The sequence below is a fragment of the Rhamphochromis longiceps genome, linkage group LG7 (genome assembly GCF_057381845.1).
Source record: "Rhamphochromis longiceps isolate RC_006_pf linkage group LG7, R_longiceps_female_GT1.1, whole genome shotgun sequence".
In the NCBI taxonomy this organism is placed as follows: Eukaryota; Metazoa; Chordata; class Actinopteri; order Cichliformes; family Cichlidae; genus Rhamphochromis; species Rhamphochromis longiceps.
This window is the reverse complement of record NC_140563.1, coordinates 32,655,475-32,671,495: the sequence shown is the minus strand read 5'-3', so window position 1 is coordinate 32,671,495 and position 16,021 is coordinate 32,655,475. Positions and strand designations below refer to the sequence as shown.

General features: G+C 40.6%; 1 protein-coding gene across 3 annotated transcripts in view; it reads right to left on the bottom strand.

The window, feature by feature from the left end:
- The window catches only part of wdr7 (WD repeat domain 7), a 100,131-nt gene that overhangs the window by 11,674 nt on the left and 72,436 nt on the right, over positions 1–16,021 (bottom strand). For all 3 annotated transcript variants that reach the window (XM_085413396.1, XM_085413395.1, XM_085413394.1), the window contains 5 exons: positions 12,509–12,695; positions 3,638–3,755; positions 3,383–3,532; positions 2,920–3,002; positions 2,512–2,611 (listed from right to left, as the gene is read on the bottom strand). In XM_085413396.1, the coding sequence (XP_085269522.1) occupies positions 2,512–2,611; positions 2,920–3,002; positions 3,383–3,532; positions 3,638–3,755; positions 12,509–12,695 (638 nt within the window). The remainder of the gene's footprint in view (positions 1–2,511; positions 2,612–2,919; positions 3,003–3,382; positions 3,533–3,637; positions 3,756–12,508; positions 12,696–16,021) is intronic.

Below are 16,021 nucleotides of genomic sequence, written 5' to 3'. Positions count from 1 at the left end.
AGTGGTGATGTTGAAGAAGAGGGGCGATCGTGGCAGTTCGTCTTGTAATCGGAAGGTTGCCAGTTCGAGCCCCGGCTCCAACAGTCTCGGTCGTTGTGTCCTTGGGCAAGACACTTCAGCCGTTGCCTACTGGTGGTGGTCAGAGGGCCCAGTGGCGCCAGTGTCCGGCAGCCTCGCCTCTGTCAGTGCGCCTGACTGGTAGCTTGGCATCGCCAGTGTGTGAATGTGTGTGTGAATGGGTGGATGACTGAATGTGTAAAGCGCTTTGGGGTCCTTAGGGACTAAGTAAAAGCGCTATACAAATACAGGCCATTTACCATGTTCAAGCATAATGCGCAGCACCACCACGTTTGGAGAAAACCAAACAACGTATCAGCGGTGGTGGTGGTAAATGGACTGGTTCTTATATAGCGCTTTTCTACTCTTCTGAGCACTCAAAGCAATGTGCATTCACACATTCACACCCATTCGCACAAGAACATTTTCTTAGTGCTTTCTAACTAACACGCACATTCATACTCCGATGGATACATCAGAAAGCAATTTGGGGTTAATATCTTGCCCAAGGATATTTAGCATGCAGACTAGGGGAAGCAAGGAATCAAACCACCAACCTTCCGATCAGTAGATGACCTGCTCTACTGCCTGAGCTATAGCCATCCGTGGTGGTGGTGGAGGGGTGCTGATTTGGGCTTGCTTTGCAGCTACAGGACAAGGGTAACCTTACGGTCATTGAGTCATCCATGAACTCCCCCACAGACCAAAATATTCTACTTAGGATTGTGCATAAACCAATGCCTGCAAACCTAAATGCACTGAAGCAATGTTGTAAAGATAAGTTGGTCAAAATCCTTCCCCCATGATGTGAGAGACTGAAGTCATAGAGAGAAGGTGGCTTCCCAAGCTACTGAATCATGGGAAGTTCTCAAGTATGTAAATAAAGAGGGTTTACAACAAAGTGCAAACCACTGGTTACACTCAAGAGCTGGTTATTTATAAACGCTAATTCTGGTTTTTAAAAGACTCCTAAATACAGCAAAAGTATTTGTCTGGCCAATTTTTAACCTCATCCATTAGCCTGCACTTAATTTTAACCGTTTTCTTAGTGTTTGCTCACTTTTAGACTCCTCTACTGTTTAATCGACTAATATTAGGTGCCTGGAACATTGCTGCAGCTAGAAGCCTTGCTGTACAGGTTTTAATTACAGCTGTGGGAAGACCATTTAAGAAATAGTGAGCTTTAAACATTCTTCTTTTCTGGCTGAATTAATTACCCATTTCTGTAAGTGTGTTAATAAAGATAATAGCTTTATGTTGCACCTGAAATAAAACACCTGTAATGGTTCCAGCAGAGAGAGACACACTTCCTACAAAGCCATTATCTATTAAAAGTTAATTACTGCAAATAACACACAAAGTGTCTCCTGTCTCACTCTCTCTCTCACACACACACACACACACACACACACACACACACACACACACACACACACACACACACACACACACACACACACACAATCAAACGAGATGTTGGGTGAAAAGGCCCGTGCTGTTATCAGATATAAATGACCCCCTCCACCAGAGTAGACTGCTCAGGTTACTGCAAATCAATACACAGCAAATTATCAACACACACCCGCTCATACAAGAAATACACACAAACATGGAGACCAGCAGCTCACACACACGCGCGAGACACAAACATGATTAAGAGAGTCATTGCTTCATCATTAATCAATTACTGAGGGGTGAAAAAATGAAACTCCTCTCCTCCTTATCTCCTCCTCTCTCATTTAAACCTACTGTTTCTGCTCCTCCTCATTTCCTCCAGTTTGAGCTAAAGCATCCTGTTTGCAAACAGATGGAAACTTTCCAACATAATGAGCAAACAGAGATTAAAGGCATCTATTATGCTTAATTTTCTGTCATATCTGCTGTTTCAGATGGATTAAATATGGCCAAATAATGACATCAGTGCGTGCAAAAGCCAAAGACAAAAACTGAACACTCAGTTTACCTGCTCACATGTGTTTTCTAATTATAAAAGGATGAAAACATGATGGTGCTTAAGTTTTGAGATGTCTTAGAGTTTAGTTAATATATCTGAGTTTTGGTTACCTTCTCGCCTTCCCCTGCTTCAAAGACTTTGTATACCAGACATTAACCTTTTGGTTTTCTAATCATTGATGAAATCTCTCTTTGCCTCCTGCACTCTGTACTAAAGACCTATCTGTGGAGACAGCTGGTTTTCCACGTGCAGTCATAATTATGGTTGGAAATCTGTTGAACGCCTTGGGCCGTGAAGGCTACATGCAGGGGTGGATTAATACAAAGTGGGATGGATGGATGGATGGATGAGAGTGGGAAAATGAATGAAAAAGAAGATGATCTGTGTGAAGGAGGCGGTGGAAGAAAGGATGTGTAAAGCTGGGGTCCAGAGTAAAAACCAACTTCATCTGGTGTAATCAAACAGCTGTTGAGCTGATCAGTTTAAGTTTTTCGATGTACCTGACATTTCCCTGTACGGACATCGTAGAGGGCCACTGAACCTTGGCGAGCTCCGACAGCGATGCGGTGACTGCGGTCGCAGTAACCAACCATATAGAACCTAAAAAGGTGGACAGCAAACACACATGAACATTTAACACTGTATAAGGGAAGATGTTTAGCGATGAAGGAAGATTTCATTCATCCATTTTCTTCCTCTTGTCCAATTCTGGGGGCTCACCCCCACCCCCGCCTCAAGGTTAATTTTTATGTAAACAAACAAACGGAAACACTAATAGCACACTGAGACTGACACACCTTAATGTAATGTAAACGGTCACAGACACAGCAGTCAGGGCCCAGCTCGCCTTTCCCAGCCCCTCCCAGTTTGAAGATATTACTTGGGGTTGAACCTGATGACAAACTTACTTGCAAATAGCAGGGAAACATTCCTGCAGTCCTTTCTTCTTCACCAGAGAACCTTCAATACAGTACATGATGATATCCATCACCTAAGGATCAGGAGAACAGTTTTTATTGTAGTTGAAGTTAACCTATGTAGCTTGTTTCCATGTATTAAACACTTTTTATTGCCAGGGTCTGAACAGATCATCTTCTCTGACTCTCCTTTAGTTTGGTTTATAAATCCAACCCTGAGTCATGGGGTTGACTAGCCAGCAGCTTCTGATTCAGCACTTTCAGGTCTTTTCTGTTTTGGATGATGCTAGCTTTCACTGGCGTCATTAATAACAATAGTTGTCTAAGGGTAAAAAGAGCTCCTTTTTTATTTTGGTAAAGTCAAATACTTAATTGAATTATATTATGCTTGTGTCCTTGGCTGGGATTTTTGAGAATGTTATCTTTCATCGATCTCAAATATAGTTCGAATTACTTCAACCAGAAGATCCACGACGTCTCCAGGCATCTTCTCAATCAGGATGTCGATCACTCGCAGGATCTCTGTTTTGGCTCTGGCCAGAGTGGTCGTGTGAATGTTCTGCTGTGACTGAGAGTTCGCCTGAGCAGCGTTGTGCCGATGAACCTGAAAAGATATAACACTTATATTTATAAGAGCTGGAGAGGGAAAACAGTTGGTGAGTACCTAATAAGATGGCTTTGGTTTCAGCAGCTGGTAAAGAAAACACACCTCTTTTGCAATGGTGGTGATGAAGGCAGGCGGCCGGGCGGTGGCAATAAGAGAGAGGGCGTGACGGGCTGAACGGGCCGAATCTGCTGGAGGGTTGAGGGGCAAACCCATGGTGACACTGTAGAACGAGGGAGTAAAATGTATCATTCAGATGTTTGAAATTACTGTTTATGTTCCTCTTATTCTTCATAGACAATAGATTAGGGGATTTTTGCTGTTGATACTACAACATATCGCAGTACATTGATGCTGAAAAGATCGCTATGGAAGGCAATTTTTTTGCTTGTAAATTGTGACACTTTGAATAAATGTAAAATTGATTTGGTTTCAGTTTTTAAACAGAGCCAAAGTGTGTTTCCCAGCACTGAAAATTGAATCTTCCATCTTTGGTGATTATGAAGTTATGAGGCCTTAAAAAAAGCCATAGCACCAAATTTAAACCCAGGACATACTCATTATTGTTTTATGTGGTTTTGCTGGGATTTGTTGACAATAAGAAAACCATGCGAGGCTTATCTCTTAGAGATTTTACAAATCTAAAGGGGGACTTAGACATTTCAATCAGCCACTTTAGGCGAGTGGAAGAAAACAAGACAAATCTGAGAAAAGCAACGGCGAGATTGAGTTTTACAAATATATGGAGTGAAGAGATTAGCCAGCAGCTTATAATGTCAAGGCCAAGTCAATGGGAGCCATTCACCAGGCGACAGCATAATGGACTCCCACAATGCAACAGGAATTAGACACACACACACACACACACACACACACACACACACACACACCCTCTCAGAGAGTGTATGTGTATGATTGTAAGAGAAAAAAAAGACTACGAGGGCGAGTGAGGCCACCTTGTTAACAAATGGAGGGAGGGAGGGAGAGCGAGAGCGAGAGAGCGAGAGACATGGGTGGACGGCTGGGCGAGTTGCACGATTCATCTCCTCTGATTACACATCACAGCCACAGATCTCGTAATTAATACCGGTAATATATCGGCAATATATCAGCAATATTGAAATGTTTAATTTCATTCAGAGAGGTGGCTGTAATTGGAAACAGTCACAGTGTTGATATAAGGCAGCAAAGGGCCAATTGTGCCGAGACCGGCTGAGGTTAATAACCAGCGTTTAGCACATGTAATGAAATAATCTGGGTTACCATTAGAGTCACAGGAGACAGAGAGAGACACACAGAGTCATGAAACAAAACTAAACCCAAGAAAATATTAATAAATAAAATTAAATATTAAAATGGGTCTATTTTAAGAGTGTTTCATCATCCAAACTAGCAGAAATAAAAACAAAAATTCAGCATTAAAGTGGTTGTACTGAAATGGATTAATGAGTCCAGATGGAAAGGATTCCACTGTGATGAACTTTCAGTGCTGACATGAAACACACACTCAGGGCTTACTGTGTGTGTGAGAGAGAGAGAAGCTGGCAACATGGCTGTATTCACAGCCAATATCACGCTGACATTATCCAGTCGATACCAAGTCACACACACAGAGCGAGGACTGGAAGTATTGATTTTTGTGTGCGAGGGAGGAGTGAATAACTCCAGTCACATGACCAGAATCCACGCTGCAAGAAGCCAGCGCTGTGTGTATATGGCTGAGTGACTTCCAGGGACTCACTGGCTTACTGATTGGCTTTCTCACTGAGTTGCAGATGGGGTAACTGGACTGTTTACAGACTGATTTACTGGATCATTTCTGAATTGTAAGATGTGCCTCTAGTTAATGCACATTTGACCTTTTCTATGTAGACTGATGACCCTACTTTTTACTGGGGTTGGGTGACTGGAGTTTAACTTTCAACTGTCCAGATTTATTAACAACCACCCAGCCATATTCAAAATGATTCCTTTAAATTTTCAGGAGCAACCCTCCTTGCATTGATTCTAAACGTTCTGCAGTTCTTAACAAGTAGGGCTGAACATGTGGAAGTTCTCAGAGTCATTTGGTCTGACCACAGGACTCGCTATAGACAGTACAAAAGATGGATGTAGCCACCAGTGTTTTCATTCTTGCCATCTTGCTGTTTTTAAACCAGGTTCGAGGAGTGATGCGTGGGCTTCAAGCTGATTGGCTAAGCATATCCTGTATAGTGACAGTTACAAAATGAATTTCATATTTTTTATTTAATATCACCTAAAATTGACCGACTGAGCCCATAAATTAGGTAGGAAACATTTTACAGAGGTTTGGGCAGAGAGTAATTTTAACAGATTTGTACCAGACTAGAAGTCTTTTTGTGTCACCCCTTGGCAACAGTTAAAACGAATGCAGATTCAAGACACTATAAGATCCCGGGGTGGTGATTTGTTTACTTTGTTTACCGTAATAACTGAGTAAGTATGCTGCAGGGAATTTGTGTGAATATGTTGATCAGCTCAGGATGTAGAGCAGGTCATCTACTAATCTGCTGGCAGCTCCAGTCTGCATGCCAAATATCCTTGGGCAACATACTAACTCCAAGCTGTTAGACAGAATGCTAGAAAGCATTTACGTAGACAAAACATAGAAAAAAAGTGCTTGTAAGAATGGGTATGTGAACGGTTGAATCAGGCACGTTGTGTAAAGGTAGAGAAGGCAGAGCAAAAAAGCCCTATATAAGAACCAGTCCATTTGCCATGTCCACACTCTGTCTCTTCTGTTCTACAAGGAGTGTTTTAAGTTATGTTTTGGTCATCATTCATAGCTTTTCATAAACATCAAGAAATAAAAAATATTGATAAAATGAATAAATGGCAGCAAACAATTCAATTAAATGGAAAGAACTAAAGTTCAATTTATTAAACCTTTTTTTTTTTTTTTTTTTTTTTTTTTAAAAACACCTTAATCTAAAGGTAACAGTTTTTATAGATTTAAAGATTTTTAGACCAAAATAAATAAATAAATAAGAAATGGATGCTTAAAAGCTTGGCGGTGTCCTATCTGTGGAGGGTTAGCTGGTGTGTGCTGACCCGTTCACATAAACTCTGACATGGGCTGGTCACGCATCACTGTGTTGGTCTAAATGGACTGACTAACTGGTTTTCTCAGCTGCTTAAAGGCGTGGTTTACTGACCGTAAATGTACCCACAGACTACAGAGAGCATGGTGGAGAGGTGGAGAGTAGGGCAACCTTTTGATGCAATCTTTACAGCAGACACTGGCTTTTTCAGTGGTTAATTATAATTTTTTCATTTCTTTTTTGACATTTTGGAACAATATTTATGATATTCCTGAGTTTCTGACAGCCTTATCTCAGGTCTGGGTGGAATTTGCACAAACACACCCACAGATCAAAACTGATCAGTAATGGTGACCTGCAGTTTCCAGATTTTTGTTTTTCCCTTTAGGGTTCATGAGTGGACATCCATGGTGACAACAACATGTACTTATCTCTGCATGACACACAGATCGCCAAAGCATTCATTTACCCCTGCATGAGAAACGCAATCGTTCAAAACTTGTAGACAGACAAATACAGTGTAAAAAGATGTATTTATCCCTGCAAGACAAACACATTGAAAACATGCATTTATCCCTGTGGTGGTCTCTGATTGGATGGAGACCGGGAGGAGATTCAAACACCCTCAACGTTTTAGAAAACTTTCTATATAAATGTGATATCTCTGTAGATATGTAGTACGAAAGCGGGCTTAAATTCAGAGTGATCTTATAGATAGTGCAAATGAGAACAGAATTTAAAGATCCAACAATCACTGTGGAAAAAGCCTTAATCAGGATACCCATACAATAGTGCATGGGCCACAAGAATAGATACTGCAGAAAAAGCTTGCAGTCAAATCTTGTTTGTAACAATCCCACACAATTTTAGCATAAAACTATTTGGGGGTATGGAAAGATGCCAAGCTTTCCTCTTTAATGTACATATTGCTGATCATGGTAGAAATCTCAAAGTAAAAGTGGCTTTGACTTAAGGAATAAAAACTACTCAGCCTGTGATTATATGCACACAACCTACTCCATTTCCAGTCAGCCATGCTTCTCTTTGTTTCATTACATTAATTGGTTACCACTGAATTCTTTATGATTTTGTAGGCTAGCTATGACTGACCACCTGGGTAAAACACACTCTCTCTCTGTCTCTCAGAGAGTAGTTACCAAATAAGCACTCATTAGAAAAAAAGATATGCAGAAAACACTGAACCTTAAAGAAGAAGACAACAGCAGAAGACCACACGGAGTGCCCCTCATGCCAGCTAAGAACAGGAAACTGAGGCTACAGTTTGCATAGGCTCGCCAACACAGGACAACAGAAAATTAGAAAAACGTTGACTGGCCTGACAAGTTTCAGTTTCTGCCGCAACATTTGGATGGTCAGGCTTTGGTGTAAACTACAAGAAAGCATTGATCCATCCTGCTTTATTCTGCCTGTGCATTGTCACTCATCCTGTCCACCCCTTTATAACCACACTGTATCCATCTTCTGCTTTCAGCGCAGTGACACAAAGCTGAAATATTCGGGTTTATTGAACATGACAATGAGTTCAATGTGATACTGTCATGTCAACATTTAGCAAAGTCTGTGAGGAATGTTTCCAGCACCTTGCTAAATCATTGTCACAAAGAATTAAAGCAGCAGGGTCCAACCTGGTACTGGGAAGGTGTGCCTAATGAAGTGGTGGCCAGTGAGTCTAAAGGGAATATGGATTATTACGACCCATTAATCATGCAAAGCTACTCTAGTAGCTTCACCACATTCGTTGGATATGAAATTATACGGAATAAGGAATGTGTTAGCGTTTCCTGGAGATGGCACTAGTGTTTTATACCATGTTGTATGTCTTGTACTTTGTGTCGTATTTTTAATATATTAAGAGTTTGTGTGGCTGCTACCTTGGCCAGGTCTCCCTTGTGAAATAGATTCGACCACAGTGGAACTTTCTGGTTAGATGCACAGAGGTAAACACACAGAATAAATACATAAATAAACGAGAGAGAAAAAAATGCCAATTCTATATGGGTCAGGTGGAAGGCGCAGATTGATTTTTCATGAAATGACCCTGAATATTTTCTGTGTATTTTTATCAGTAATTTTTATAGTCTAGTTATCATTATTATTATTACTACACTTTTTATTTAAGTTAAGTAAAATATGTCTTCACACTTAGCTTTAGTTAGTAGTAACTATAATAACTCTGGTAGGGTCAGGACGCACCGATGACCTTCACATAAAAGTAACTCAGGTGTTTATTCAGACAGTAAGCAGACAGGCAGAGCATATAAAGGTGTGCGTCTGCTGAAAGCAGCTTTTACCTCTTAGAATGGATTCCTTGAAAACTGTGTGGAGACTGCTGAAGCAGTTTCTTTCCCTTTCTTTTCTTTTTTTTGGCTTGTGTGTCTGAAAATATAAAGTGCAAGTCTTCCACACCGGGAGCTTTTTCAAATCTCTACCTATTGAAAAGGGATTATCCCACATACACACACAGCTCTGCGAGAAGTGTATTGACAACTGGTTGGGTGGATCAGGGACAAAAAGCCTCACTGCAAGTCAGCTGCATGGAAATACATCCTCAGAGAGAGAGCGGAGAAAGAAAGAGTGAGCGTGTGTGCTCTCTTTTAGCCAGTAATGCATTCAACTCCTTGTTTCTCTGTCCACAGAAAAGAAAATTGCCCAAGTGAAGGAATACTGAATACTGACTGTGTGTGTGTGTGTGTGTGTGTGTTCGTGCATCCTCTCCGTATGTATTATAATGTACTGATGTGATTACTGTGCGTCTCATTGATCAGCCCTCGTGCTGTTTACTTCAACAACACCAGGAGGCAACACCACACACCTGCAGACTTCACATTATTAATTATGCATGGTCATGAACTCCGTGTGTGTGTGCGTGTGCGTATTTTAAGTTTTAGTATTTACTTAAGCTCACCACTAAGTCGCTGGGGACCCTAAACTAAAGTATCTAAAAAAGAACATTTGATACTGCAACACTTCTCCTATAATGTGACTCCTGAACACACACCACATGATAATAGCTTAATTGAAGCTCTCATTAGTGCTACTGCTTATTTTTGCTATACCTTAGTTTAGTCTCAAATGTGATTCCAGAGGTTGATAGATAATATAGACAAATTTTTGCCTATGTTGAAAAGGTTATCAAAGGATTATTGGGACAGCTGTTACTATAAGGAGACTTGAGATAATCTTTCTCAAACTGAATATTCAAAAATCCTTTAAATTTATTTTCAGTTTCCAGTTTAGTATTTTCTCTGACTGTTACCGTTAACTTTATTTTTCATTTCTTATTAATTTATTTAACATTTCCCTTTTATTAATCTGAATTTATTTACTGGCATATTATACACATCCATATACACGTTAGAGGGATTACTTACCCATCAACTGTGTTATTAAATTATGCATTTTGACTGGACATCATCTCCATGTGATGTAATTATATTCGCAGAAACATGTGATTTAAGGTGGAATAAATGTGTAAAACTTGGGGTTCTGTAAAAAAAAATATATATATATTTTTTTTAAAGACAAGATTATAACAATTATGTCTGCCTGTTTTTTTAAATAAATTTTTTATTGTTGTCTTGTGTTGCATCATATGTTTTAAAGGTTCATGAAGATTGTTATTAAAAGAACAAAAGATAAAACAACATCAGTGAGGTCGTAGCTCACTCAGCCTTGATCTTGATCGCACTTTGCGCAAAGAGCTCCTAAAGTGACCAGTGTGTGTCAGTTAAAATCTGACCAATGCTCCAAAAGAAGTAGTAAATATTTAAATTGTGAAGGGATAGACAAGCACTTCACCAGGGCATAAGCTTGTCAGCAATTACTTGAAATATAAAATTACTAAAAATATAAAATGACAGAAGAGGTGAAAAGAGATGCACGTCAAACACAGGAAATTTTCAAAATAAAAGACTGTGCAAGGGGGAAGGGGGTAAAATAAAAATGACGCTTCTGAGACGCTCCTGGTGTGATTGGAAGCACTATGAGGATTAAGTTGCTTGGAGTCAATCAAATTTTTGACTGCTATTTTTTACACTACTGGCATATTCAACTTTATCTACTGTATCAATGTTTTTTCACTGTACTGTAACTTATAACAATAATTTTTTTGCATTAATTCTTGTGTGGATCTTATAGGCATCTTCTCTTTCTATTTGACCGAAAATGTATTCCATTAAAATGGAATTGTGTCATTTCCCTTCCTGACACACCACTCTGCAGCTTTCCTTGCTAGAATACTTCACTCACTTCAATTTATTGTGAACAGCCCAACACAAACCCTAACCGGGACCCCAGAAACGATGTTTCGCCTCATTAGGACCTGGTTTGGGTCCCCATGAGGACTAAGGTCAGTGTTTATACTGAGAGAGGTCCCAGGGAGGTAACAAAAATGAACGAACACACGGACACACACACACACACACACACACACGGACACACGGACACACACACGGACACACACGGACACACACACACACACACACACACACACACACACATATATCTATACTCATTTAACCAGACTGGGCCAGCTCGAGTTTCAGACTTAATAGGATCAACTCATATTGGCCAGTTAGATTTCAGCAGGGAGGAAGACGCACACGTGCTGCTCTTTGTATCATACATGAAGAAGAAGCCACTGAATTAGCCTCTCCGCATGACCCCTGACCTTCGCTTGTGTAAGAAGCTGCTTCAAACCACAACCTCACTTTGACTGCATGAAGGCAGCCACGACCTCTGACCTCGACTCTGCTGCCAGTAATGTTGATGGTTGAGTACGTGAAACCAGCTCTGTAAAACCACAGATGTCAGCAAAGTCTTGTAACTCAGCAAGTCGGAGTGTCAGTGTCTTTACCGTTTGCTCATCTTAGTTCTCCAAAAATATTTAAAGGCGTTATCTAAGCTGGGAAATCCACACACTGGCGCTAATATTGTGTACTTTGTTAACATCTGATCTTGTCTCTCACCTGATTAAAGTCTAATGGGTTAATCTTGTCTGGAGCTAGAGACTGCAGGGCAATCTTCTTGCTTTTCTAGATGGAAATTTTTAAGAGCCACTTTAAGTGGGGCACAAAATGCTAAATAAAATGAAGAAAAAGACAAATGTGTGCACAGAGACAGAGGACTTTCGTGTCAGGCCAACGCAGACATCGTTACATCATCATAATGTCTTGAAATCAGATTAGAGTCGGGCTTCCATAACTCACTGTGTCGGCTATATAATGTTCGTTTGTGTGTGTGTGTGGGTGTGTGTGTGTGTGTGTGTGTGTGTGTGTCTGTATTTGTGCGGATGCATATGTTTGTATCTATAGGATATACTCTGGAATCTGAGAGGGACGGATACAATTTAACAAATTAACAAACAGGAAGTGAGTACAGACAAATTGTCTGTTTTCAGTCGCTGGAGAGAAAGTAAACAAATGCAGAGCGTTCAATTTCCAGATGCAAAATCTTTTTTTTTTAATAAAAAAAAATTACCAAATTATGTGAAACACTGTCAAATCGGTGTGAATGTGAAAATACTGCGTGTAAAAAAAAGAAACTATTTGTTAGTGAGGGTCCATTTCAACCAGTCTGCCCTTACAGGAGAATCCGTCGGTGAAAACACCAACGACCACTGCAGCCTGCATGAAACAACGACTCCTGATCTTTTAGTAGTGTGTCTTTAAGATGCCTTCATGCCAACACAACAGACCAACACTATGACACTTTTAAGGACTCTAGTATACATGCAGTTAGACTCTCATGATGATTTTCATGAAGATGAAGGCAAAGTGAGCAGGAAACTCTTAAAACTGTTTTACATTTATCTTGTCAGCATCTTCGGTCTGATATGAAACATTTTTTAAAAAGGCAGCAACTTCATTTGTTTAAGCGGCTCGTCGTGACTCACTTGGCGAGCTGCTTCTCGGCGTCGGCGCACAGCTCCAGTAGTCCCATGAGCACCGCCGACACATCCATGTACGGTTCCCACACGGTGAAGCCTCGACCAATCAGATCGATGGCGGTGCGTCGGATGGTGCTGTGGGCAGGCAGCTTGGGGCTGGGGGGCTGCAGCAGCAGGAAGGTCAGGGCCTTACCTGCAGAGAGAAACGAATCAGAGGGTTTTATCAGAAAACAGCAGGAGTTTGAAATCAGCCTGTGAGGGTTCAGCATCAGACAATACTAAAGAATACACACAGTGACCCTCTTATGCTGGAATTTTTGTCATCTTAAGGACATTAATATTATCTTTCATGGTCTCATCAGCTCTGAAAAGCAGCCTCAAGCTGCACCACAGGCGCAATCTTAAACAAAGAAAAGAAAGGAAAGCATTCTCATAAAGACAAAATATGTTCTGATATTTTTGGTGAGGTTTTGGGTGAAAATAGTCCAACACACACACTGACAGACACACACTCGGAGGATAAAGACAGCAAGCGGGATGGAGGTCACTTCATAGCTGACCTGACATTTGAGCCAGTCTCTGTGGGGACAGACTGACCATTAAGACTCCTGAAAAAAATCCCCCCCTCCCCTCAATAACGCTCTCCTTCCACCACCCTCTGTGTTCCCCACCTCACATCTGTCTGTCTTTCCCAGCTCGTCTCACCCACCTATCTTTGCAGGCAGAGGTCCAAAGATAACACCAACCAAAAAGAGTTTCATTTGTTTCATCCTCTTTTTTGAGTATCATGCATTTAAGTTCTCATTTTATCTACTGCGAAGCTGAAAATCTGTCTTTTGTCTGTTCTCTTCTGCCGCTGCTGCAGTCACAGAAATCAATACGACCCTTTGTGTGTTTTCACTTGAAATGCAAAAGCTAAATAGGCATAAAATGAAGAAACATACGATATAAAACAGATGATTTACTTTAGTTATAATCCTGTGGTGGCTCTAAAGGTCCACCGGTCTCCAGACGCACTCGGCTAATCGCATCACCAGGATCTCCTGGCATTTCATCATCAGCCTGCCTTAAATGGCAAACCCCCTTCCTTATTGGTTTACATCTACACACACAAAAACCTATGGATGGGTCTATGAACGATATGGCAAGAGGTTAACCGTGTAAGAATAGCAGCTATCTACAGACAGTGACAGCATTGGCTAATGTTGTTAGCTGGTATTGTTAAGACAATAGGGTTTATATTGGCTTGTGAGCTCTGCACTTTCAAGGCTCCAATTTTCGCTTCACAACCACATTGGTTTTTTGGAGCCAGAAGTGACAGTCTTTGAACGAGGGAGTGAGATGAAAGTAATAACACACCAGAATATCAAATAAATCATAAAAAACCTAAATGATACCTGGAATAACTCATGCGCAGACTCACAAATGTCAGCTTTACTGTTTACTGGAAAGGAAAGTTCAATTTTATACTTTGAACTGGAACACTCCACTTTGATAATGTTGTTGGTGGTAGCTGTTAATTTAGGACTTGCTTTTTAAGTCCAAATGTTGTCACATTGGATTAAAATTACGGGGGAAAAAACCAAAAAAAACAAACAAGAGAGAACCTGCTAGCTTTGAACCTTCAAGTTTAAAGACCAATAGGTGACATGGTAACTATTTCAATCTTTCAATACAATTCATCAACACCCTAAACACAATATGAAAGGTCTAGTTAAGTAACTTTAACTAATTGAAATGAAGTCAATTTAACTGGGCAGCACATGCCAGCAATAATACAAACTTAGCACTTCAAGAAAATAAGAAAAGTTGCCTTTTAAAAAAGATTCACCCCTCTGTGTAATTTTTATGATGGGGGAAACAAAACAATTTGTTGTATGAGGCTGTAAATATGTTTATTTCTGCTGTAAAGGTGGTCAATTTAACATTGGAGCCTATGGGGATCGCCTAACTTTTGGAGCCTCAAGTGGTCACCAAAGGAACTGCAGCATCTCCTTTATTGCTGCTTGGTGAAAACAATGAAGCATGCAAATCAGGTACGTTTGTGCACTTTTGACCCCCAGCAGGTAAGCAAATACTGACGTGAACTCAAATCTATCAATGTTTTATAAAAAGCATCAATAAGCTTAAAAACCGCGGACTATAAATATCAGCAGAAATATGGGGCTCCATGACCTCTGACCTCCACTTAGTGATCGTTACAAATAACAGCTGCACAGAAATCAATTACAAATGAGTTTCTGGCTTTTTTTTTAAAAAACACATTCATGTGTAAATGTTCAGTATCAACTTTCTACTCATATTGACAGTTTTATTTCAATCAAAATCAGTGAAAATAGAAAATAATCTTTAATGACAGTTAGAAAGACAATAGTGTAAAATGTTAAAAATGTTTCTGGGAGATTTCGGGATGCTTCCAAACAAAGATGAGCATTAATCGTCCTCAAACAGGCTAAATGTTATAACTTTAGTGGTTTTCTTAGTGTGAATCCATCAGAGCAGTGAGCCAGGGGACCGATTCTCTCCACCTAATGCAAAATAGGCTTTAGAGGTCATGAGGTCAAAGTTCATTAGTGTGAGCAGCAAATGTGGGTGGGGTGTGAGCATGACAAACCCTAAGGGAGCCCACTCTGACCACAGAGCCACATTTGCTCTTCGAAGCCTCATTATTTTACTTTTATTTCCTCGCAAGACAATTAAAGACGGCCGTTAACAGTCAGCGCTGTAATTGGCCGGATCGAGATTCAAATTTACAGCCCCTCCCCCCATTCCCAGCGAGAGGAAGGCTTTGACTCAGGGTTCATTTCTCACAGCGGACATCTTTGTTTAAAGGCAGCACTGGGCTCCCAAATGAACTGATTGCTATTGACAAAGCATCAGTCGGCCATAATGAGCTGTTAGTTAGGGCAGTAAACATGTCACATTAACACACAGAGGATGATTAGAGGAAGAGGAGGAAGGAGGGAAGAAGGAAGGAAGGAAGACTGAGGGGGAGAAGTACAGTGTGTGATATAGTGACAGATTGGTGACGTCTAAAATTTACCAGGCCGAAACGAGCGCTAACAGGCTTTGTGCTTTCTTTTCTCCATCTGCTAACTGCCCCTTCTCCCTCTCTTCCTCTGTTTGAGCTTAAATGCGAGGTGAAGGTAAATCAATGCTGGGTTGGTTAGTGGATGAGAGCTGGATCAGACTGGCTGCAGAGTGCTTGACATAGACGGAGAGGAAAAACAAGACAAAAAGAGAAAGAATGAAGGTTTTAGCTCATGTAGAGACGCTGTGCAGCTACATGAGAAGTGTAATGTAATGTCCATCATTACATTGTATAACCCTGTAGTCAGTCTCACCCCGTCTACATCTGGTAATAACTGGCCTGCAGATCCAGATCATCAGGATATGACAGGCATGCATTATGCCATTTTTTCTGTGTATTATTGCCAATGTCTGAAAGGATTTTAACAAACGAACGACCAAATGATGAGATCTTTCCTGATTCTCTATGTGGCTACATCACTTTTCACA